This window comes from Propithecus coquereli, unplaced genomic scaffold (assembly GCF_000956105.1).
Source record: "Propithecus coquereli isolate 6110/MARCELLA unplaced genomic scaffold, Pcoq_1.0 Scaffold399, whole genome shotgun sequence".
In the NCBI taxonomy this organism is placed as follows: Eukaryota; Metazoa; Chordata; class Mammalia; order Primates; family Indriidae; genus Propithecus; species Propithecus coquereli.
Window position 1 is genome coordinate 1,638,334 of NW_012149718.1, and position 24,778 is coordinate 1,663,111.

General features: G+C 60.3%; 2 protein-coding genes across 4 annotated transcripts in view; one reads left to right on the forward strand and one right to left on the reverse strand.

Annotated features, from left to right (window-relative positions):
* The window catches only part of FAM207A (family with sequence similarity 207, member A), a 49,900-nt gene extending 49,496 nt beyond the window's left edge, over positions 1–404 (reverse strand). For all 3 annotated transcript variants that reach the window (XM_012652687.1, XM_012652685.1, XM_012652686.1), the window contains exon 1: positions 224–404. In XM_012652687.1, the coding sequence (XP_012508141.1) occupies positions 224–361 (138 nt within the window). In that variant the 5' untranslated portion in view covers positions 362–404. The remainder of the gene's footprint in view (positions 1–223) is intronic.
* Positions 405–18,773: 18,369 nt separating this feature from the next.
* Positions 18,774–24,778, forward strand: part of ITGB2 (integrin, beta 2 (complement component 3 receptor 3 and 4 subunit)) — a 30,162-nt gene continuing 24,157 nt past the window's right edge. The window contains 1 exon segment of the mRNA XM_012652702.1: positions 18,774–18,920. The gene's annotated coding sequence lies outside the window, so the exon portion shown is untranslated.

The following is a 24,778-nucleotide window of genomic DNA, read 5'->3' on the forward strand; positions in this document are numbered from 1 at the left end:
CGGCCGCTCGTGGGCTGTAGTGCGCGGGAGAGCAGCCTCCGAGTCCGCCACACTTCGCCCGCCGGTCCCGCAGAAACGCCGGCAGAGCCCGGGGGCGGGCCGGGGTCGCGGATCCCCAGGAGGCGGCGCCAGCAGCTCGCGCGGCCCGGGGCCCACGCGGCGGCCCGATCCCAGCCCGCGGCGAGCCCGCCGGCGCGTCCCGCCCGCGCTGCCCCGACCTTACCTTCCCCCCGGCTCCGGCAGCCGGGGCCTGCGGAGGGGCTGCCTCCTGGGCAGGGAGCGCAGGGCCGGGCGCGGCCTCCCCACGGGGCCTCACGGCAGCCTGGTGCACGCGGGCCCGCAGGCCCCTCACTTTCCCCATCTTCCCCGGCGGAGACCCTCGGCCTCCGCGGCGCACGCGCAGGAGGGCCTTCCGGAGGCGGTCCTCCGCTCTCGCAGTCGCCGGGCGGCAACAAGAGCTGAGCTGCACCTGCGTTCCCGGAAGTGCCCGGGTCGGCGCGGCGCTGGGCCGGGGTCACGCGCGGGAAAAGCGCGGGAATGTCTGCTCCCGACGCTCGCCTCGGGGAGCGGGAGGATCAGAGGGCCTGCGCGGCGGTGTAGGCTGCGGGCAGCGGCGTCTGCGGGAGCGGGGCCGGGACGAGCGTCGTCTGCCCGCCGCGCGGGGGAGGCCGAAGCCCAGGTGCGACGAAAAGATAGGAGGCCCAGGGAGACCCGGGCCCGGCGGGCCGCGGACACGAGCTGCCTCGGCCCCGCACTAGCGGTTTCCACGGGTAACAAGGGGGCCGGGGTGGCTGATGCGTAGTCGTCAGTCAGAAACTCCCCCTGGGTTCCAGAAAAGCGTGGGTCAGCCGCCGGCCGTGCGCGGGAGGGCTGCAGGGTTGGCGCCTGCGGCCGGCGGTAGCAACAGCCGGTACAGCCCCAAACCGGGCAGCGGCGCCCGCGAGCCCGGCGCTCGGGACCAGGGGCGGAGGACCCATGGGGCCAGGAGTGAGACCAGCCCGGGCAAGGCAGCGAGACCCCGTCTCTACAAAACATTAAAGAAAGTTAGCCCCGAGTGGTGGCGCTCGCCTGTAGCTTGGGAGGAGTTCCAGGTTACGGTGAGCTATTTTTCATAGATCCTTTTTGTCACACCAATCAGACCTGACTTTCTGTGTCCTTGGCACCTGACTCCTTTCAGGAATAAAGACCTTGAAGCTTGCCCCTCACTCCCTCCGGCTCTCACCAGCGGCTGCAGAGGGGCCTTGGCTCCGTCAGTGCCCGTGTCACTTGTCCCCACTCTCCTGCCATAACAGACATGCTGTCATGGCTGTCGCCTTGTACATACAAACGAGCTTTCCAAAGAGAAGTTTCAGGAAAGAGTTAATGTGTAGCAACAGACATGTATAAAAAGTTGCCCACTGGTCTGCCGATGCATACCCAGCAATGCCGGAAGACTGTGTCTGGGAGAACATAGCTACAGATGGCTTTCCACTATGGGGCATAACCCAAATTCATGAGGGATGCTGGGAGCCCCTCAAAGGGATCCGTGGCACCCTCCAGGGCAGCCACCAGGCAGGCGCAGTTTTCATCCAATGTAAAGGCCACGTCTAGGATGGGTGGGCTTACCCTGCAGGCTTCATGGGGGCTGGGGCAGCCAAAGCCCTGGTCCCATGAGAGACCTGACTGTCACCCATTGCGACCAATGTAGCACGTGTGAGGACCCTGGGGGCCAAGAGACAACAGTGATGACAAATGCCAGCCCCAGCCTCGAGGCGGACACTGGCCCTGCCTGGCCATATGGACATCCCCACCTGCCCCCAGCTGTCTCCACGCAGCTGAGCAGCGTCAGGGGCCTCTCTACAGGACTGGAGCTCCAGGTCTCCACTCTGCACCCGGGGGCTGGAGCTGGTCTACAATGAATCACGCTTCTACTTGGTATCTGCCACCTCGGGACGCGGGGAGCAGGAGTCAGGTGAGGCCCCTGCAGACCTGCTGGGCCTCGAGGGACCTCACGGCTGCCCAGAGCCAGACTGCATGGTACTGCTCTGACCCAGGGAATCACTGGTGCCTGTGGGAGCAGTCTGGCCCCTCAGGAAGGCCGCCCAGTGTCCACATCAGGAAGATCGCAGACGCCCAAGGGCGGGCGCACAGCACCGGTGTGCCGGATCCTTGCAGAGCCTGGGCTGGGCCTGGAACTCTGCAGGTGCAGGGGGTGCCCCAGAGAGGGTCTCCACAGATGCTCTCTGCACACTCCTCGCGCCCTTCTCTCGGCCCTGGAGTGGTGCGTGCCGGCTCCAGATTAGGAAGAGGCTCTGCTCAGAAGCCTTTCAGCGTGCTGCCTCTGACCAGGGTTCTGTGTCAGGACCGCCAGCGTTGAGAGAGGGCCCGTCCCCTGCACCAAGAGCCAGCAGGCGGCTGGGTGTTCATGGTTCCCCTTGGGCCCGTGAGAGGATGGCGGATTGACCCCCCCACACCTCAGGCCCTTCCTGTGTCCCAGGCCTGGCCCCCTGGCCTCTAGGACTGCCTTGTCCCAAGGACTCCCAGGACCCTGCCGCTGGGTGTTCTCTGCTCCTCTGGACATCCCTGGGGCTGCAGCTGTGGCCTGGGCCATGGGAGAGCCCGGGTGACTCCCTGGGGTGGGGGAAGTGCCCCTCTGTGAAAACAGAAAGCAACTCCCCACTCTGAGCCAAGGATCTCCAGCCTGAAAACCTCAGGCATCTGTTCCCTTTTTCTTGGTGCAGGCTGGGACAGGCAGGCAGGTCTCAGCTCAGCTGAGCAGCTGGGGACTAAACCACATCCCCTGAGAGAGGCCCGACTTTCTCCATGAGCTCTGGGGAGGGGGCTTCTGTACCTGCTATTGTCCCTACGTGGTGGGTCCCTCCCACTTGGCTCCTCCCACGCACCCTTCCGAACATTTTCCTTTCTCAGAGAAGCCTGTCCAGGTATCACTTCCTCCAGGAAGCCTTCTCAGATTTCCCCAATTGAGTAGTGAGACTTGCCACACCGCCGTGTGCACAGCCCCTTCCCTGGAATTGTAATAACTGGTTTTCCTCTCTCCTGGAGGGCAGGATGAGAGTTTTCACTTGGGCCCCCTGGTGGAAGCCCAGCTCCTGACACACCCGATAGAGGTTTATCAAAAAGAACATGGGGGAGGGACGTGGGTAACAGTCCCAGCCGCCAGCTCCACCTGAGCTAGGAAGGTTCTCTGCAGTGAATTCCATTCAAGCTCACGGTGAGCTCAGTAACAGCCTCACGCACGGGGGTGCACAGACTGCTGCCCTCACAGCTCTGTCCCGCTCCGGGACCAGGCCTTTGGCACTGGCCAGCCCAAGCAGGAGGTCCAGAGCCACAGGCCTTAACGTGTGCCCCCGAGAGGCGGTGCTGGGCTGCCTCTACATCTGTGTCACCTGGGGCCTTGTTAGAGATGCAGATTCTTGGGCCACGCCCAGACCTGCTGAATGAGAGACCCCGTGGACAGGACCCAGCAACCTGAGCTTTCACAAGCCCCCAGGAGGCTCCTAGGCATGGGGACCGCAAGTTCGAGGCTGAACTGACAGGAGCCCACCTCCATCGGCCCCTCCCAACCGGGCACTCCCTCAGAGACGCACCCAGGATATGGCCACGACCCCTGGACTGTCCACTGGGGTCACCTTCTGCAGGATCCATGCGAAGTGTCAGCTAGCCAGCCTCGGGAAGGCAGTATTCATTTACGAGGGGCATCTGCACCTGTCACTTACGTCACTGCCACTGCTTGATGCAAACATGGCCCGTGCCCAGGTGTCCAATCAGAGTGACTGCCTGGGAATGCCAGCTCCGTGCTCACAGGAGCACCCGGGCCTAGGGGCTCGGCCACTGCCCGCTGCTGCTTGTGGGGGTCCTGGCCATTCCTCAGATTCCTTCAGCTCTCAACATGCCCAGGGGCCATATTTTGGGGTGGTGTGTCCTGAACCTCAGCAGAGAAAGCACACAGAGCAGGGGCAGCAGGATGGTGCTTCTCCAAGGCGTCCTTGTCTCTGACCATTGTGGGGGCAGGTTGGAGCCAAGTCTCGGCAGGGCATTGAGAACCTCAAAAGGACCCTAGGCAGACAACGAGTCCACCCAAACCCCTGCACTGAGACCTGGCCAGCCCTCGCCTGGCTTCCAGCAGCCCACTCCGAGCGCCTGTGTGGAAAGCTCAGGGCTGTGGAAAGAATTCATTACTCGTTCCAGCAACACCTAACATGGGCCCAACCATCCTTTCTTGCAGCATTTGCTAACAGGCTGATAACTGGGACCCTCCTCTGTCCTTTGAGATGCCTGTGCATCTCCTGAAGCCGGGAGTCTCCCCAGGCCGAGAGCCACCTCTGAAACATTGTCATCAGAAAGGACGGGGCCATGGCCCCCAGTCGGCCTAACAGCACTCACACTGACCACGGCTTTGTCCCCCAGCCCCAGCCTCCCTTTAAAGCACCAGTCACCTCTGCGTACTCAGAGTGGCCCTCAGCTCGCCCCCTACTGCAGTCGGTACTGAGTAAAATCGTTTTCACTGCTTTAACTGATGTCTGGATTTATCTTTTTCTTATTTTTTGTAGAGATGGGGTCTTGCAGTGTTGTCCAGGCTGGTATTGAACTCCTGGGCTCAAGCGATCCTCCTGCCTCAGCCTCCCAAAGTGCTGGGATTGCAGGTGTGAGCCACCGCACCTGGCCTAGCTTTGTTTGTCCTTGATGGTATGGACTGAACTGGCCCTTCAGCCAGTCGTCCTTGGGAGATGCGGTCCCTAGATTGTCCCCAGAAAACCCAGTGGCTTCTTGTGGGTGGTAAGGAGAGACAGAGAAGAAGAAAACTCCCACTCTTGGTGGCACCAGTTCTTCCTGCAGTGGGGGCAGCTCTGGGGGGTCTGTGCCCCTCTTCCCTGTGGATGGGCCCCACAGAGGCAGGGGCCACAGGCAGCAGGTTTCTTAGGCCTGGTCCAGCCCAGCTCTCTGCGCAACCACTGCACCAAGACTGGGAGGGCACTTGACCCAAGCCGGGCCCTGGAGACCAATTAGGAATGAGAGAGATCAAAGCCAGACAGAAACTTCCCTGGAAGAGAACACAGGAGGCAGCTCCCGGGCTCAGCACCCCCACTCTGTACAAGCCCCCCGGCTGTCGCTGCCACCCCGGGGTGAGGGTGGGCCTCTGACCAGCGCTTGCCAGACAGGGATGGGCCAGAGGACAACCCAGCTCCCTTTTGCTCCAAAGTAGACCCGGGCTGGGGGGCCAAGGGGAGCCCAGTATGTCCCGAAGGGAACCAGTGGTTCCCCCACCCCTGGAAACTTCCAGAACCCCTTGCCCCAGCGCTGCGCAAGGCTGGCAGAACTTCTAGGAGTGAGCTTTCTGGAGTGTGGGGAAGGCTGCACCTCCCCACGTCCCCACTTGTCCCGTGGCACCTACCACTTCTGTAAGGGGCTGTAGCTGGCAGTGGCACACAGGCACGCAGACAAAACCGGCCGGAAATGAGGAAAGGCCCCTCGCACGCAGCCGTGCTGGGCCGGGAGGTTCCAGAAGCAGCTCCACTCCAGACTCGCCCTGCACCGGCTCAGCTGCAACCCGGGCGGGGCAGCGAGTCCTCCTCCGGCTGCGACTGCGTCTCGCGTCGCCCGAGGGCGCCCGTTCGCCGCGGGGCCGTCGGGTCCTAACCTGCTAGGCCGGTTAGGTCAGAGCCACGGCCACCTGCGGACGTGGGCGCCCCTCCCCAGCTCTGGCTCGTCCCGTCCCGCGTGGTCCCGCTGAGGCCGCCCGAGCCCGCCTGGGCCCACCTGCCCGGGGCCAGCGCTTCCTCGGGGGTGCTCTCGGGGTTGGCCACCGGCTTCGGGACGCGGCGCCAGCCCGGGGGACCCGGCCCAGCTCTGCGCTCCCCGTCCTGCTCCCCGGGAAGCGGGTGCCGTCAGCCGCCCCCGCGCTGCGCTCTCCCCGCAGCCCGCCGGCCTCTCCCGGAGGGAAGGCCCCCTCCGCCGCCCAAGGCGGGCGTGGCATCCCTGCTCTGCCTCGCACCGCAGGAGACGAGGGCAAGGTCTGAACCTCCCGAGCCTCAGTTTCCCCACCTCTACACTGGGGATGCCGTGGGGGTTCCCTGAGGCACCGACACGTAAAGCTCCAGGAAGCGCCTGCCCGCAGCACGTGCTCCGCGGCCCGGCGCGGTTCGGGAGCACGCGGCCGGTCGGGGTGTCGCAGCGCGGGCGCGGGCACCGGGAAGGGCGCCCCGGGGCAGGCGGAGGCTCGGCGCACGGGCAGCGGCCCACGTTCCTGGCTCCCTGCGCTGGGCGGACGCCAAGCCCCGAGACCCCAGCCCTTCCCGCCTCGCCCCGCGGTTCCGGGCAGTGGGGGAGGGGAGGCGGCTTCCCCCGCCCCCTTCTTCGGAACCCACCCTCGGGCCGCGGGCGCCGCTGGGACCTGCCCCCGCCCGCCCCGCGCAGTGGGCTCACCCGCCGGCACGCGCCGGGGAGACTGAGGCAGGGCGAACTCCCGCCGCCCAGCCTCCGCCAGGCCCGGTTCCGCGAGGGAGGCCCGACCTCGTCCCGCAGCTCCCCGAGGCCCGGTGCGCAGAGCAGGTGAGCGGCTGCCTGCCGGGGACGGGGTCGCCTGCGCGGGGCGGACGCGACGACACCCGCGAGCTGCCGCCCCCGTCGCGCTGCCCAACGGAGGCCGCGCGGTCCAGGGGTCCTGGGCCGGGAGGGGACGGCTGCGTTCCGGGCCCTGCGCCCCAGTGACCTGCGGCCTTTGGCTCTGGCCCAGGGACGTCTGGGGTTAAATGGACCGTTTGGGTTTCTGCGGTGCCGCCTATCTGAGCATCTCCCCAGCCAGGGGATTTCGGGGCGTCGCCGCGGGTTCCCTGCCGGCCCCTGGGCGGCGCGGCCGCCCCCACCTGTGCGCCCCACTCAAGTCGTGGATGGCCGGGCCGGGCCGGGCGTGGCGGGGAGCAGGGGGGCAGTGGGCGGCGGGGAAGGACGGGGGGATGGCCGGGTGAAGGCTACGGGAAGTTCGGATGCAAACGGTTTGGGGCTGTGGAGTTCCCGCGTTCAGAAACTGGGGGTAAAACTAAGCCCACTGCGTCCCCGAGGGCCACTGGGGGGCGGGAGGAAGGGGCCGCGGAGGAGGTTCCCCAAGTCCTGGCTGGGCCGGTGCTGTGCTTGGGGCGCGGACCGGCCCGCGGGGAGCGAGCGCCCGGGGGTGGCCCCAGCCCGCCATCCTCTGGGCGTTGCGTTTCTTTTCGTTTCACCCTCTCCCCGCCAGACAAGGGCAGGTTTCCCGTGGCCTGCTTGGGGTCGGATTAACTTGATTTATGGCATTCTTTCCTAATTTTAAAATTAATACATGGCTACTGCAGACAATTTGAAAACCACAGAAAACTAGTTTAAGAAGTTAGAACTGGGCCATTGGCAGTGACTCTTGGCTGTGATCCCAGCACTTTGGGAGGCCACAGCGGGAAGATCACTTAAGGCCAGGAGTTCCAGACCAGCCTGGGCAACATAGGGAGAACCTGTCTCTACAAAAATATAAAAAATTAACGAGGTGCGGTGGTGCACACCTGTAGTCCCAGCTACTCGGGAGGCTGAGGCGGGAGGGTTGTTTGAGGCTAGAGTTCAAGGCTGCAGTGAGCTATGATGGCACCACTGCACTCCAGCCAGACCTTGTCCCAATAAATAGATAAGTTTAGACCCCGATCCCACTGTGCAGCATGGGGCAGAGCGGCCTGGCCTCCCAGAGCCTCTGTTCTCTGGCTGTGTTGCTGCAGCGTGAAAGGGTCAGTCTCCCTGGTGTCACCAGTAGCTGTCAGCCCAGCCAGCCTGCCCCACATGTGACCTTCCCAGAGTCACTCCCTCCCCGCGTGGATGGAGTCACACCAAAATTAGAGTAAGCATCCCCCGCCACTTCTAGAAGCTCTCTCAACCTCAGCCAGCCCTTGGGAGCAAATCCTTGTCATCTGCACCTGCCCCCCACCCTCCCTGTCTCATTCAGCAGCCTGGCTGGGCCCTGGGCCCCTCCACACCCACATCCCCAGGCTCTGCTGTCCCAACACTTCATCTGCTCATCCCTGAGAGGCACACCTGCCACCATTTCCATTCTCTACAAATGGAAGAAGGCGCCTTTCAGGAACTGAGGAACTGCCCTAAGGCCATGGGCCATGCCCACTAGGCCTGCTCAGCTCCTCCTCTGTGTCGAAGAAGAAACCAGCCTGGCCGGGGGTGGGGGGTGGGGTGTGGGGAGCCACTTGGGAGAGTCACTTGGGAGAGTCAGTCACTGCTGTTTCCATGAGGAAGAAAACCTAAGAGGGAGAAGAAAGCGGGAAGGCTGCCCTCCAGCCTGCAGGGGCTTCCTGGGGGAAGGTGGTGAGATCTTTCTGGACTGGACCTTCCAGGCTGAGTCCATCTCTGGGCTGGGACCAGAACCAGGGTGGAGAGGGGAAGGGAGAAAAGGCCCCTGCCTGGCCGTGCGGCCTTCGAGGGGGCCTAGTGGGGCAGAGGCTGGAACCCCACTCTTTATATTTTTTTATTTGAGACAGAGTCTCACTGTGTTGCCCGGGGCTAGAGTGCCGCGGCGTCAGCCTAGCTCACAGCAACCTCAAACTCCTGGGCTGAAGCGATCCTCCTGCCTCAGCCTCCGGAGTAGCTGGGACTACAGGCATGTGCCACCATGTCCGATTAATTTCATTCTATTATTAGTAGAGACGGGGTCTCGCTCTTGCTCAGGCTGGTCTGGAACTCCTGAGCTCAAACAATCCGCCCGCCTCGGCCTCCCAGAGTGCTAGGATTACAGGCATGAGCCACCGCGCACGGCCTCTGGAGCCCCACTCTTGGGGTTTTTTGTGGCACTGGGGAGCCAGGTGGGGGCTCCGTTTCTCTTAGAGAAGTCCCGAAACTGGTGGGAGAGCCCAGAAGAGAAGACTGTGGAGAGAGATCTGGGGTCACTTATGGTCTGGCGTAGACTTTCGGTGCTCTGGCTCTGTTCCCTGGCCCCATTGTCCTCCTCCGTGTCCGTGCCATTTCCAGGGTCCTGTGAGCCACCTCTCCCAGACACACTGTCCTCGCTCCCTTGTCCCTTCCTCTCCACAGAATCACCCGGCTAGAGCAGAGATCTGTGGACTCTGACCCACAGGCTGGCCCTCCGCCTGTTTTTGTAGATAAAGTTTTATTGGAACGCAGTCATGCTCACTCGTTTAGGAATGGTCTGCGGCTGCTTTGCCGCTACAGCAGCAGCGCTGAGTAGTCACGGTGGAGACCATTGGCCAGCAAAGCCTCAAACATTGCTGTCTGCACTTCACGGAAAAGTCTGTCCACCTCTGCCCCAACGGAGCCGTCACGGCTGGCGTCTGTTGAGCCTTTTCTCTGTGCCGGGCACCAGTGTGTCCTGCACCAGCCCCTGCCACACCCTCGCACTCAGGGACCTTGGCACAGGACCACCCTCGCCGCGGGGAGGGGCCCGACCTTTGTCTTCACCCCCACGTGCCTCGCAGGACACAGTTGTGTGTGAAGTGCCACACCAGGGTCCAGAGGGGACACTCCTACTGGTGGGGTACTGGCAGGGAGGAGGGGACCCGTCTGCGCAGGGAGCGACCACAAATCTGGGGTGACGTCTGCTGGTGGCACCAGCAAGACCCCACTCTGAAATGCCATTCACATGGCATCTCAGAAGAGGAAGTGGGCAGGAGGTTTCAGGGACAACACAGGCCGAGTCCAAGGACGTGGCAGGTGATTAGATTTGACTGAAGCACGGAGTCCCCGAGCTAGGAAGCACCTGTGGAGACCAGCTCACAGAGCCTGGGGTGAGAGGTGCAGGCTGCCGTGGGGAAGGAAGGCCGGGCTTCCATGGCACCCCCCCAAAGACGGCCCCGGTGCCTCCGTCTGAGCGTGGTGGCAAGTGGCCTTCGACAGGCCTCGGGAAGAAGCGTGACGTGCCCTAAGGGAAGCAGGGACCCAGCCCAGGCGGGGCTGGGTCAGGGAAGTTCCTGAACTTCCCACCGCCCGGCCTGCTGGAGCCCCGCACACAGGTCAGCCCGGCCTTCGCGGGACGAGAGTCGGACTGGAGTGGCCGGGGGGGTGTGACCTTCCCGTTCGGGGGGATGAGGGCGTTGATCCCCCCACCACAGAGCTGTATCACGTTTCGTGTTTGGTCCGTATGAATGCTGTTCACAGCCGAGCCGAGCGGACATGCTGGAATTACGTTTTCTCCTTTGCACAACTCTTCGGTTTTCCCCCCAAGTTGATCGTTGCTTCACTGTTTTCTTGCTCAATCTCCCGAACTTAGAGCCGCGTCCTCCGGGCCTGCAGCAGGTCTGCAGGGTGCTTCTCACATACCCGTAGGGGCTGTCCTGATGGGCGTGGGAAGTGAGGGGGTGTCTCGTCGCCCCTGGTGCTCTGACAGCTTCCTCTGGGTGAGTCAGGGAGTGAGAATGCCACCTCTCAGCTCCCTCCCACAGGGAGGAAGCCACAAAGAGGAAGGCTGAGGAGGAAGCAGCCGTGGCAGGGCAGGGTCGAGTGGGCTGGTGCTGGGGGAGCCCAGCCCGCGGCCTCCAGCTTCCGCCCTCCCTACACTCACCTGGGGGCTGGCAGCTGCGTGGCCCGGGTTACACTGAGGGGGTCTCCGTTGCACCTGTTCCTGAGAGTCAGTTGGGGACCAAAGGAGAAAGGACACTCCAGGGCACGGTTTGCTGCCCTGGGCCCCTGCCCACGCCCTGTCGCCCCTGTCGCTGCTGCGTCCTCGCCAGCACCGCCCCCTCGCCCTCCCCGCACAGGGCGGAGGCTGCAGAGGGAAGTCACTGGGGGGAAGAAGTTAAAAAGAAGAGAAAGGCCCAGAGTGGGGAAGGGGCCGGGGAAGACCAGCAGCTGGGGTGGGGGGGTCCTGCCGGGCTGGAGCGCTGGCTGGCACCTCCCTGCGTGGTGTGACCCGTCCCAGTTGCTCTCGACCCGTGGGCCCCTCTCCAACCTCAGTGCTGGCTAAACTGTCGCTGCTCCCGCCCAGATCCCCCGCCTCACGCACTCCGGCCCTGACATTGCCCTTAGTCTTCAAGCCCTGCTCCCGTGGGCTCTCCTCGGTGGAACCATCCAGAATCCCATCTGGCACAGAGAAGCCCCCTTGCCACGTGCTGGGGCTGCAAGCCGAGGGGCGGGGGCACGGGAAGGGGCCCAGTCTCTGGAGTCTCCCCCCCAGCTGCCCGGTGCCCCCCGACCTGGATTCCGGGGTGGGGACATCGCTTCCGTCGCCCTGCGTCACCCTGGTGGCCCATGTGCTTTCCCCTGAGCCAGCGCAAGTGTCCTGAGCTCAGGGTTGTGCAGGCTCTGCCGGCACAGGGACAGTCTCAGGTCCCTTTCCTGGAAGGGGCAGGTGGAAGCGACAGCAAACAAGGGGGAAGAGCCTTCCCCGACCCCCGCCCCAGTCCTGCTCAGTCATCCCGGGCTTCAGAGCCCCGTCCCGGGGCTGGCAGATGTGCAGTCTTTGCACCCACATTCTGCTGTTGATGCTTCATCATTTCAATTCCAGAAAGCGCCCTCAGCTCTCAGGGACTGGCTTCTCACTCCCGGCTCAGGATCAGATGCACTAACCCTAAGAGGCCCTGAGGCTGCTCAGCAGGCAGGGCCTGGGGCCACGGTGCCCGCTGGTGCCTCACGGCACTTCCTCCGCGGTTGTCATTTCCTTGGCCTGAAGGGAGAGGGTCTGCAGCAGCCGCCTGCTCCTCTGAGCTGTGACTTCCGCTCAAATTAGACGCACCCAGTGCTTGCTTGTCCTTCCGCAAAGAAAAGGCCGCGCACCTCTGATTTCCAGCCTGTGCGGTCGGCAGGCAGACACCAGGCAGGTGCTGGGTCTTGGCTCTGCCAGGAGCCCCAGGGCCGGCTCCTCTGCCAGCCTCTCTGGGTCACCCCCCCCCGCCCCCGCCGAGGCCACTGCCGCACCCATCACTGGATCTTCCACCTAGGCCCACCCTGTGCCCTCTCCCCACGGTCCCTTCCAGGAGCTCCCAGCAGCCCCACAGCCACCTCCAGGCCACCCCGCTGCCCGGCCTCTCAGGCCCCACGTGTTCCCCCAGCTGCGAGGGCTGCTGGCTCCCAGAGGCACCGGCCGCTCCCCGTCGCTTCAGCTTCCTAAGCGCTCTTCCCGTCCCTGTCTTCGTCTCTGTCTACCAGATGACCTTTTTCTTTAAACTGTTAGAGAGATGCCTGAATATATCCCCTTTCCGAAGATTCAAACGTGCACCTAAAGCAAGGCCTGGCAACATCCTTCCCACCCCACCTACGATGCCTGCTTTCGAGACGTGACGGCCGTTGTCGTTCAGTGCCCGCGGACGTCTTCCACCCATCGCGAGAAATTCCCGCGTCTTGTACCACACGCACTTTTGTCCATTCGTGATTTGTTTCGCGGTAGGAACGTGTTGTTCTGCCTCGGGCTATCTCTGCCGAATAATGCCTTCGGGGTCTCATGCCGGGCCGCGCAGCCCCGTTCTTCCGCCTGCCCCGCGGCGCCCCACACGGCGGACGCGCCTTGGCTTCCCCAGCCCCCTCCCTCTGAGTCCGTGAGACTGGATCGCGCTTTTCCCGACAGCCCCCAAGAAAGACACACAAACGCTTCAGCGCCCTGGCGGTTGACATGGGGACGTGGCCCCGCTGAGCCGACTGGAGTGCACGTGCTGAGGGTCCACGTGCGGTGTCAGGTGTCCTCGGGGGCACCTCCTAGTCTGCAATTAATATTTTCAAATGCGCCTGAATGGACCGTGGTTTCTTGTGTGGTTTTGACGTGTGTCCCCAGAGCCTGTCGGGCCCCTGTCCTGCTGCCTTCTGTCCCCCGCGGCCTTTTCTGCCGCACGCGTGGCGCAAGCTGTGCTCCCCGTGCTCCTGGCACACGCGTGCTGAGACTTCCCTCCAAGCACTGCTTTGGCTTCAGCCTGGAAAACTTGATACGTTGTATCTTGATTTTCACTAGTTCAAAATACTTTCTGATTCCCTCGAGCTTCAGGTGGTTGTTCAGAAGTGTGCTGTCATTTGGAGATTCGCCCCAATGCCTTTCTGTTGCTTACGTTCTGGTTTAGTTCCATTATGGCCAGAGAACATCTGCTGTGTGATTGCAGTGTTCTTTGCTTTGTTAAGGTTTATTTTATTTATTTTATTTTAGGGCGCGATCCATCATTTGCACACGACACATTCTGCTGCTGCTGTCCCCGCCTGGAGTGCTCTGTGGCGCACGTCACTTTGGGTCCTCCTGGTTGGCGGTGGTGTCCAAGTCTTCTCTGTGCTTCTGATTTTGTGTCTACTTTTTTTTTTTTTTTTGATTCCTGAGAGAGGAGTATTGAAGGCTCCAACCGTCATCGTGAACTTGTGTATTTCTCCTGTCAGGCCTTTCAGTTTTTGCTCCATGGTTTGTGAAGTTCTGTTCTTAGATATAGACACGTTTACGGTTATTACATCTGCTATTGAGCTGACCCTTTTATCATTAAGTCCCTCTGCACATGGGATTATTGTCCTTGTTGTGAATTGATGTTGACAGAATCATTCTGATCCCCCTGTGGTTGTGTTTGGGTGGTATACCTTCCCCTTCCTCTTTTGACCTGCCCATATTATCATAGTTAAAGTGGGTTTCTTATAGGCAGCGTAGAGGTGGGGTTTTTTGTTTGTTTGTTTTGGGACAGAGTCCCACTCTGTCACCTTGGGTAGAGTGCAGTGGTGTCATCAAATCTCACAGCAGCCTCCAACTCCTGGGCTCAAGGATCCTCCTGCCTCGGCCTCCCCGAGTGCTGGGGTCGCAGGCTCACGGGAGCCGTGCTGGTCAAGGTGGGCCACTTTTTAACATCCTGCCTGCCTGTATTTGTCTTGAAACTGCTGTGCTTAGACCATTTACACTGCGTGTAACTATGGAAATGGTTAGATCTAGGTCTATCATTTAAATATCTGTCCTCTGTTTGTCTCCTCTGTCTTTCATTTTCCTGTTTCCCCCTTTCCTGCTTCCTTTCCTTTGGGTGGTATGAATGTTTTTAGCGTACACTTCAATTTAGCAATTGGCTTTTCCCTATATCTTTTAATATAAATAGGCTTTCAGCGATTGCTCTAGGGATAACAACAGGTTTACTAAACACTGCATTATCCACTTAAAATGAATATTTTGCCACTTCAGGTGAAATGTGGAGAAGCTCTGCACCCGCTTAGCCTCCTCCACTGGCCCCTCCCTTGCAGCCGTCACAAATTTTAGCTCGACACACATGGGAAACCCCATAGGCAATGTTATAATTTTTGCTTTCAACATATTTTAAAGAACTTAAGAGGAGAAAAGTAGCCTATTCTATTTGCCCAGCTGTTTACCATTTCGATTGTCTTTCTTCATTCCTAAGTTTCCAGGTTTCACTCCAGTGTGCTTTCCCTCCTACCTAAGGTTTCTTTCAGAACATGTCTGCTGGGCTGGAATGTTCTGTTTCTCTTCACCCGAGAATGTCTTCGTTTCCCTTCATTCCCGTGAAATACTTTGGCTGGGTATGAAATTCTGGGTTGACAGTCCTTTTCTTTGCCTCTTGGCCTCCGTGGTTTCTGATGAGAAATTTGCAGTTCAAATGGGTATTCCTCTCTATAAAATGTGTTCATTTTTTCTGACACTTTCTGGACTTTTTTCTTTCTCTTTGGTTCCCGACAGTTTGAATATAACGTGTATAGTCTTGACTTTCTCCAAGTTTATTCCTTTTGAGGTTCACCGAGCTTTGTGAATCTGCAAACTTATTATTTTTTTTTTTACCTAATTTGGGAAGTTTTCAGTCATTATTTCTTCAAATACTTTTTGCTCCACATCAGCCCGCAGGTCCCTGAGGGTCTGTTCTTTGTTGTTGATCTTTTCTCCTCTCTGTCGTTCGTATGGAGTAATTGCTTCTGGTCTTCAGGTTCGCTCACCCCTCCCCGTCTCCCTCATCCTCCTACTGAGCCCATTCAGTGAGTTTTTTATTTCTGTTATTGTGTTTTTAAGTTTTAGTATTTATTTGGTTGTTTACAGCTTCTGCGTTTCTGCTGAGAATTTTTACCTTTGCGTTTGTTTTAGGAGCGCTTGTCCTTGCTTCGTGGAGCGTGGTTCTAACAGTCCCTTAAACACTGTGGTCGCTCCAAACTCTGGACCCACTCAGGGCTCGCGTCTGTTATCTTTTCTCTTACCAGTTCTCAAGATCCTCTCTGTTGCTTTCTGAGTACTTTTGGGCTGTGTCCTGGACATTTTCGGCATTATTTTCTAAGAGTCTGGATCTGCCAAGTCCTCCGGACGGCACTGATGCTCTCGTTTTTCCGCAGTCCGTCCGCGGGGTTCAGCCGGGGTCCAGCCCCTCCCGTGGGCTGTGGCTCCCGTGTGACTCCAGTTTTCAATGTCTTTGCGGAGTGTTTGGATCCAGCTCGCGCATCCTCTTGGGTTCAGTCTGCAACCTTGGCAGTGGTCTACCCCATGGCTGGATTCTCGGAGCCTTTGATGTGCTCTCTGGGATCATCTCCACACACGCTCAGCACAGGGGTGAGTCTGGAACCCCATCCACAGCTTTATGGGACCCCCTTTGTCTCCTTACTGACTTCTCCCCACACGCTGGCTTCCAGGGGCTCCTTTTCCTGGTCCTCTGGCTCTAAACTGGGGCTTTTTGCCTCCTTGCATTGTCACATGTGTCCTGTGACGGGGTCTCCTGTTGGGGCAAAGTCACTCTGGCAATCACTGCTGCTGCTGCAGCTGCCGCCACCAACCCCGCGGTGTGCAGCTGCAGGACAGGGTCCTGGGCGAGACCCGGAGGAAGAAAACAGCAGCGAGTTTCCTGCCCTCCCTCCCCCTTCGGCCCGGGTTGGGGATGGAGGGTTCTCCTGGTGAGGACGCTGTGCCGCTCCTGGGCCGGGCTGCCTGGGTCCAAGCCAGGACATGCGGGAGAAGGGAAAACAGCACGCTCGCCGCACGGCGCTCTTTCCTGACGCTTGGGTGTCCCTGCTCGGTCTGCCTGCGCTTCACGCCGAGGTGTTTTAGTCACAGAGGCCCAGTGGACCGTGCTCGCCCCACCTTAGCTGGACCCTGAAGCCGCTGCGCTTTTCTCCGTCTAAATACTTTTCATTTCGTTTCATTTTAAATAGTGTCATTGAGGTATAATTCAATGCCAGTGCTCTTTCTCAGCATGCGACTTGATGATTCTTGGTAAAATGCAGAGTTGTGCAGTCATCACCACAGCCAATTTCAGAACTTTCCGTCACCCTCCAACCCCTCCCACTCACTGGCAGCCACTCCCCGCCACTTCCTTTTTACAAAATACACTGTTGCAAGGGCGCAGCGAAGTGTGAACAGCGCCATCGCAGGCACGGGTACACCCACCGCCCCCCGCGGTGTCCGATCGTAACATTGTGCTCGCTTTGCCCAGAGCCTTCTCTTCTTTCTCTTTAGTAAATAAAGCTTCGCAAGGTAAAACTGAAGCCCTGTGCCTCCGTCTCCCAGACCCGGGGCCGCGTCCGCCCTCGGAGGTAGCCGCTGTCCTGAACCGGGGCGCGGGGGTCTGCGGCTGTCGTTCTCACGGCGGGGAGAGGCCCATCCTCCCACAGTGTGCTTTCGAGAAGAATCTCGGTCCCAGCTTTGAGATGAATGGTGTGGTTAGCACGGCTCTGATCAGCACCTAAACGCCCTTGTTATTCCCTTGCGTGATCGCGCTACGCTGTACTGCCCGTGCGCTACAACATATTTATTCATCGCGCTCGAGTGGTTCCCAGTTTTCAAGGTGCTGGGCTTTTTCCCTAAGGCTCTGCTTTACTCAGCATCTAGTTTTATTATCTTGTGTCTGTGCATCTGGCCTCCTGTGATGTCTGTGCTTTAGGATGTGTTGATAGTTCCTTCGCGGGTTAAGAATGACCTGCTTACGATTGTCCCGGGCGTTCTGACGTTATTTTGTGCAGTTGGAGAGGAAGGGTCGTGGGCCTCCCATTCTCCGTCGGCCCAACTTGCGTTTCGACTGAGTCCGTCCCTTTCCGAGAGCGGCGTGCTGGCCGCTGCCGCCTGTGGCTGAGCCCATCACTTGCCTACTTGTCAGTCCTATGTCACGGGTGCCAGCCATTTCGTTCAGTACATGAAGGTTTGTGAAGGCTGAGCTTTGAGGAGTGCAGCTTTCAATAGTCACATTTTTCTTTATCCATTCAGTGCTTTTTGCCTTGAGTTACATCTCTGTGATATTATTTGATATATTTGTCAGTATTTTCTAGCACATAATATGCATATTTTCCATTCCTTTATTGTTGGCCTTCAGTGGTGTTCTCTTTTAAGAGTTTGTCTGATAGAGCCTTTTTATATGTTTTTTTTAATTGTGATAAAATATACATAATATAAAACTTTCCATCTCAAGGGTACGTTTCCGTGGGACTAAGCACATTCACGCTGCTGTGCCGCCGTCACCACCATCGTCTCCAGAACTTTTCAGCTGGCAAAACTGAAGCTTTATACCCGTTAAACAACTTTACACTTCCTTTAAGTGTTTTATTTTAATTTTACTGCAGAAAATTTCATGTATCTGCAAACGTAGAGGAAATAGTCTAATGAACCTCCATGTCCCTAACACCAGCTTCAATAACAGCCAACTCACGGCCCGTCCTGTTTCATCCACACGTGTCCCCACTCTGCCCCCACCCAAATGCGAAACATTATTCTGTCATCTGTGAATGTTTCGACATGTAGCTCTAAAAGATGGCGGCTCTTTCCCATAACCACAAAACCGTTTTCACACCTAAAAAGTTTTTAAATAATAATTTCTTAACATGGTCCGCGCATTGTGATTGGTACGTATGTCTCTTAAATCTCTTTTGTTTGTTTGTTTGTGACAGAGTCTCACTCTGTCGCCCAGGCTGGAATGCAGTGGCGTCATCATAGCTCACAGTAACCTCAAACTCCTGGGCTCAAGCAACCCTCCTGCCTCAGCCTCCAAAGTCACTGGGACTACAGGTGCGCATCACCACGCCCGGCTAATTTTTCTATTTTTAGTAGAAACGGGGTCTCACTCTTGCTCAGGCTGGTCTGGAACTCCTGACCTCAAGCCATCCTCCCACCTCGGCCTCCCAGAGTGCTAGGGTTACAGGTAGAGTCTTAAATCTCTTAATCTACACAGTCTTTTTCTCTCTCCCTTCCTCTCTCTCTCACAGAACCTGTAGTGTTTTCTTGCTGTCTGTCATGTTCTGTGATATCGTCACGATGGGCCTAGCTAGGGGACGGTGTCTGCCAATACCCGGGGCGTGCGGTGGCCTCTCCACCTGGGTCCTCCCTCTCAGACCTGGGGTGTTTCTCCCGCATCTGAGCGTCTCGTCCTCACTGTCCGCCGTGTGCCCTCCCTGGAGCTCCTGCACTCAGGTGGACGTTGTCGTGTCGGGTTTCCTGCCCACGTCCCGTGTCTCGCCGAGCTGAGTCCTCGGCTCCATCCTCCTGCCCAGGGATTCGCTCTCAGGTTTCCGCTCTGCCCTCAGCAGGCGCGGGACTGTTTCTTCCCGCATCGGCCTTGCCCGGACGCCTCTGTGCCCCGCTTCCCTTCAGTGGTTGCCCCTCCCCTGCAGGCTGGGCCCTCCCAGGGGGCACCCACCCCTCCCTGATGTGGGGGAGGTCCCTCGGTGCCACCGCTGGCTTGTGTCCCCAAGAGTCGCCCCTTGTTCCATGCCGTTGTGCTTCTGGTCATGCACGCGAGTAATGAACGGCGCCTCCCACCTGTCTCGGGCTGTTCTCTGACATCCCGCCGCGTGGGGAGTGAGTGGGGAGCGAGAGGGCGCGGAGAGGGGCTGGGGCGAAGGGCCCCAAGTGGCGCAACCCACCACTTGCCGCCACACTTCCTCTGAGGAGGAGCTGGTGACAACAGGAAGCCCAGGCCTCAGGCCCGACTTCTCTGCCTGTGTCTTCCAGCCGTGGCCCAGAGCCCGCCGTGGAGAGCGGCGGAGCCCCCCGCCCTCCAGGACCCCGGAGCTGAGCCCCAGGGCGCGCGTGGGTGAGTGCACGGCCGCTCCGCGTCCAGCAGCCTTGCAGATGGGAACAGTTCTGTCCTCAGCTCTTCCCCCAGGAGCAGCTGCCGCCTTTCCCAAGGGAAGCAGCTCGCGTGACTCCAGCCCTGGGGCGGTCCCCGGCCCGTCCATGTCCCCCGCCCAGGGGAGTCCAGCAGGAAGGGGTCTGGGCACTGTCCACTCCGGGGTCCCGCTGAACTGAGCCCCTGCGAGGGAAGTGCCTGCACTGGTGGGCAGAGCTCCACGGGGCACAGGCGGCTCCTGCAGCGAGGGTGCGGCCCACACGGGAGGGAGGGACGCTGGCTGCGCCTCAGGGTCGTGGGGCTGCGAGCCCGGCAAGGCCAGGGGGACGCTGGGGGCTCACGAGACCCCCCAGGCTGGCGGGTGGGGTCCTGGCGCAGCTGTGCCGCGCAGGAGGGTCCCGGGGCCTTCTCCGCAGACCTGCCTTGTCCCGCCTGAGCGGGTCCCCTCCCCCACGTCTCCACCGTCAGGCACAGTGAGTGTGTCTCCAGACCACACTGTGCGTGTGCGTGTGTATGTGTGGTGTGTGTGTGGGGGGTGCATGTGTGTGTGTGGCGTGTGTGGTATGTATGTGTGGTGTGTGTGTGTGGCGTGTGGTGTGTGTGGGGGGGTGGGGTGCATGTGTGTGTGGCATGTGGTGTGTGTGTGTGGTGTGTGTGTGGTGCATGTGTGTGTAGTGCATGGTGTGTGCGTGTGGTGTGTGGTGTGTGTGTGGTGTGTATGTGTGTGGTGCATGTGTGTGTAGTGCATGGTGTGTGCGTGTGGTGTGTGTGTGGTGTGTGGTGCATGGTGTGTGTGTGTGGTGTGTAGTGTGTGTGTGGTGTGTGTGGCGTGTGGTGTGTGTGGTGTGTGGTATGTGTGTGTGGTGTGTGTATGGTGTGTGTGGTATGTGTGTGTGGCGTGTGGTGTGTGTGTGTGGCATGTGTGGTGTGTGTGGCGTGTGGTGTGTGTGTGGTGTGTGTTTGTGGCGTGTGGTGTGTGTGTGGTGCGTGTGTGTGTCTATCGTGCCCTTTTCTGGGCAGCGCCCCGCACTGCCGTGGGACTCGAGCGTCACCGGCCTGGTCCGCGGGAGGCGGGGTGAGCGTCACCCCCCCGGGGCTCAGGCGTTGCTTTGCGACTCTGGTCCCGAGGGTTGAGGGCTCAGCTGGTGGCTGTCGCCCGGTGACAGGCTCCAGGGGAACCTGTCCCAAGTTCTTGGGGAGGGGTTGGAGCCACACCCGGGGTCCTGGGCCTACCTGGGCCCCCCTGGACACTGCACCCCGGGGCCAGCCCCCCGACTTCTTCCACCCCAGCACTGCCGCACCCTCACACCCAACCATGTCCTCCCAGGGCTGCGGGCTGGGGTCCTGCACTACTGTCCCCACCCAGGGTGGGAGGTGACACCCAGAGCCCCTCTCCTCTGACGGCACCTGGGACACCCCGGGGGGCAGGAGGAAGGGGCAGCGGTGATGGGGCGGGAGAGGGAGGTGGCTCGAGAGCGCCGGCTGGGGTGCCGTGGGGCAGTGGGGACACACGCTGTCACCCACCGGGGGCTGACGCCAGATTCTGAGGAAGTCACGGAAGAGCTGCTAGAGCTCTGGGCCATCTGATGTCACCCCAGCGCTTGCTTCGTAGTGAGCGACCTAAGACCTTTCATTTTAGAGCAGGACCCCCCCCCCAAGCTCACTGCCGAGTCCCTGGGCCCTGCATGGGCCTGGCGCCCTGCGTGCTCTGTGGCACTGTGGACACGAGCGAGGGAGTCTCTGCCCAGGAGAGGTCGCTGCCGAGGTCCCTACATGGCCGTGGCTGAGCCCACTCCTCCGCCCCGGGTCCACCCCCAGGTGCCACATCCTGAGCAGGACCGCAGGACGGACGCCCCACTCTGCCCAGACCCCGTGGTCTCTAGGGGCTGTGGCCCTCGGTGGGGCGGGGGACCGGGACTGGCCGGGGGTTTGGGGAGGTTGGGAGCAGCTCTGCTTCTGTTCTAGCAGCTTCTGAGCACACGAGAGGTCGGCAGAGGCCAGCGCCAGGAGAGGGGACCCAGCGGGCCAGGGCCTTTGCCTGGGTGAGGGAATCAGCCTTTCCCGAGGGGCCCAGGCCTCCTGGCTGTGGCTGGCACCCTGTCCAGACACTGCCCGGGCAGCCTGGCACCTCTCAGCTGAAACGTGGGTGGGATCCCTGCCTCGAGGTGGCGTCAACGTGGCGTGCCCGCGCGCGGTGGCACCAGGTGATCCAGCCATCCCTGGAGACTTCATGGGGGCAGAAGCCCCAGGATAGCGCAGTGCCCTGCAGGAAGTTCTGCACAGGGGGCAGCCAGCCGGGGCTGGGAGGGGCCTGTCTGGAAAGGCGTGAGTGAGCAGACTCAGTCTCCCCAGCTGTGCAACGGGGGATGGGGGCTGGGCAACTGTGCAAACTCAGCTGCCGCTGCGAGCGGAGGCGGAACTCGCTGCCCCAGTGGAGCTGCCGGGGGTCGGGCCCCCAGGAGGTCCACGCCGTCCACTCCAGCCCAGACCGGGCTCCGCAGGGAGCAAGGGGCCGAGGGCCGTGTGCCTCTGTGGACGGGGAGCGCAGAGCCCGTGGAAGCTCTGGGAGACTCAGGGTCCCCCTGCTCCACAGCCAGGTGCCGTGTGGCCCCCCCCTTTCTGCACACCTGTCGTGAACCACAGTCCCGCCTGAGGCTGCGTCCCTGGCGGCTTGCTCCAGTTCCCGGGTGAGGTCGCTGGATGCCAGGGGTTAGTAACACACGCTCACCCAGCGGCTACAGGCCAGGAGCTGGAGAGCCCCAACCGGGGTGCTCTCCACTGGGGCGCTGGGCAATCTCGGTGATGTGGGTGACACCCACCAGGCAGGCCGGGGCCGGATGCGAGCTATGATCCTGCTCCGTCTTCCTTGGCACAAAGTGGGCCTAAAGCAGGAGCAGAGTTGGCCGTCTCACTCCAGGACGCCAGCTGTCCGGCCCCGCCTGTGGTCTCTGGGGACCAGGCCTTGCCTGGACGTGTGGGCTGTGCAGTGCTCGGGAGTGTGCGTCCGGCCACTCCAGCCTCGAGCCGGACCACTCAGAGCCCGGGCAGGGGCAGGGGCAGCAGATGAGGGGCGGCCGTGCTCGGTGCTCCCGGGGCAGGACAGCACCCCTCCAGCCCTACCTCCAGGGCCTTCTCCTGGGGCAGGGCAGGCTGCTGGACAGGGCAGGTGGTGTCCAGACACCCACTGTGAGCGAGCCGGCCTCTTGGTGGAGAGCGGGACCCCCGAGAGGAGAGGCCTGGGGGGCCAGACCAGCCTTCCACAGCCGTGGACCTCTGCCCACAAGTTGTCACGCTGTCACGGCCCCGAGTCTCATTGCCTGAGATGTGGGGGTTGTGGTGGGGGTTGGGCCTCTTGGATGCTCAGATCTGACCAGTCTGAGATGCCGAGACCTCTGTGCCCAGGTGGCAGGGCTCTGCCGGACGGAAGCTTCCAGGACAGGTCATCTGGGGTTTGCACCGGGCTGCAGCCAGAAGTGGGCCACGGGGTCCCCTGGCTGGCTGAGGAGCTAAGGTCAGGGGCTGAGGCTCCTCCTGGACAGGCGGGACCTCACCACGCCGGGGCTCCTGCCTGGGCGGGGCCTCGGGGGACCAGGCCAGCCCAGTGCCGCCCCGGCAGAGGGACCCCCGGGTGCTGCCCGAGCACCGGCGCACGCGCTCTCCCCAGCGCCCCAGAGGCTGAGGGTTTGGCGAGGGTCAGCCCCACGGGCACAGCTTCCTGCCCAGGTGACCTTTCCGTGATGTCGGGCGTGGTCGTGCGTTGGCGCGTGTGGCGGTCTAGCTGTCCGAGTGTGACGGAGACTCGGTGGCGGTGTGGGGGTGGAGGGGCTGCAGGCGCCAGCACAGGTCAGAGCCCAGGAACCCCGGAGAGCCCGGACGCCTGTGCCAGGCCAGAGGAGAGTTGCAGGACTTGTCCACACACGGGCGGACAGGTGGGCGAGTGAGCGATGGGCGCGCATGTGCCCAGCAGGGAGCCCCTGCGGTCGGGCTCAGCTCTCCCCACCGCCCCGGGGGGACTGTCCTCAGAAATGTCACAACGGAAAACAGACAGCTCCGGGAAGCTGCAGAAGCAATTTCAGGGAAAGTCACCGGTCCCCACGGAATTCAGAGCTTCTAAAATGCCGTCACGTTATATACGTTGATTGTGCAAAGTTTGGAAAACACAAGCACCCAGAGAAACATGGAATATTTCAGCACATTTATTTTTACTTTGCTCCCATATATTCACTTTCTAGCATGAAACTGAGTGGCCCAGAGCAGTTGCTCACACGCGTTGCTGTGTAGGATTCCACGGGGAGGGCATTATTGTGTTAAAAACCTTTTCTGATTTGATAGCTGCACAGGAAACCTAGATAGTGTGATTGGCATCCTGGCTACTAGCAAGGGTGACTTTTTCACACTTTTATTAACCGGCTACATTTCTTCTTCTGTGAAGTATCTGTTCACAGCCCCCAGCCTTTTTGTTAGTAATTTCTAAGATCTCTTTAGAGATGACGATTACGACTCACCTTTTGCACTGCAGAGACACTAAATATTTCTTGCGTGCAGTTCATTACGTACAAAGCTTGTCATTTTGAGAGTCCACCTTCTTGGTATTTTCTTCCTTAGTTTTTATGCTAGGTTTCCTCACTCTGAGATTCATATTCTTCTATTTCCTTTATTGCTTATTTCCTAAAACTAAGTCCCTACGCATTTGCTGTCCTTCTTTTGCATCCTCAGCAAAAGCATCTGGGGCCTCAGGCTTCGGGTCTCCGTCGGGGACGGGGTTCGCTTGGCATCGGGCAGAAAAGGTGTCATCTCCTTCCTAGATGCCTGTCAACAGGACTCGATTTCCCCTTTGACTCAGGAGGTATCTAGCAGAGTTTCTGACATTTTCTAATGAATGGGGGGGTGTCTCCTTTTATCCCGTTTTGTCGGAAACTGTGGCCCTTCGACTTGCTGCCGTCGGGCCTCACTGACAGTAAAACGAACACGTGACCACGTCTCAGACACACCTGGAAAAACCCACATCTGCGTGCAGGCGGTTCAGAGAAGACGGAGATTGGGTCTTCCTCCTCCTCCTGCTCCTTTTCGTCCCCATCCGGTCTGGCCCTTTCTGTCCCCTGGATCTGTCTGGAACCTCGTGACCCAGGAACGGCGCTCGGCCCCGCTGCGGGGGCAGTTCCGTGGTTCTTCGCTGTGTTTCTGCGGAGCAGAAACGACTCCGCGCCTGGCTCCGGGTTCGAAGAGGCAGATGCTACTCCACAGTTGTCCCTGGAGCGCTCCAGTCCCGGAAGGGACGCAGGGCTCCTGCTTCCTGCTCTGCCCAGCCCCGTCCCCGCGGGCACCTTCCTTGTCACGCTGACGCAGGTGTCCCCTCTAAGGCAGCACGGTTGGGGCAGCTCTGGGGTGAAGCTCCGGTCGGTCGTGGGGCCTGGCTTTCTCACGCAGCCTCGTCCTGGGGTTTTGCAACTCAGGCGTTACCCTCCCTCTGCGATCTTGCTTAGGGATTTCTTCTTTCTTAATGTTTCCTTTTTTTTAGAGATAGGGTCTCGCCCTGTTGCCCTGGCTGGACTGCAGTGGTGTCATCACAGCTCACTGCAGCCTCTAAGTCCTGGGCTCCAGCCATCCTCCCGCCTCAGCCTCCCAAAGCGCTGGGACCACAGGTGTGCGCCGCCACACCTGGCCCGTTCTTCTGCCTTTTGCCGTATGGTCTGTTTCTCACCTGAACGTACACGTGACTCTCTGGATTTTTCTTCTGATGCCGCTTTCCTGTCTCAGAACCCCAATGCTGAGAGCTTTGCTCACCGTGAAGTAGGATCCTCGTTACCTGTGTCCATTTGGCC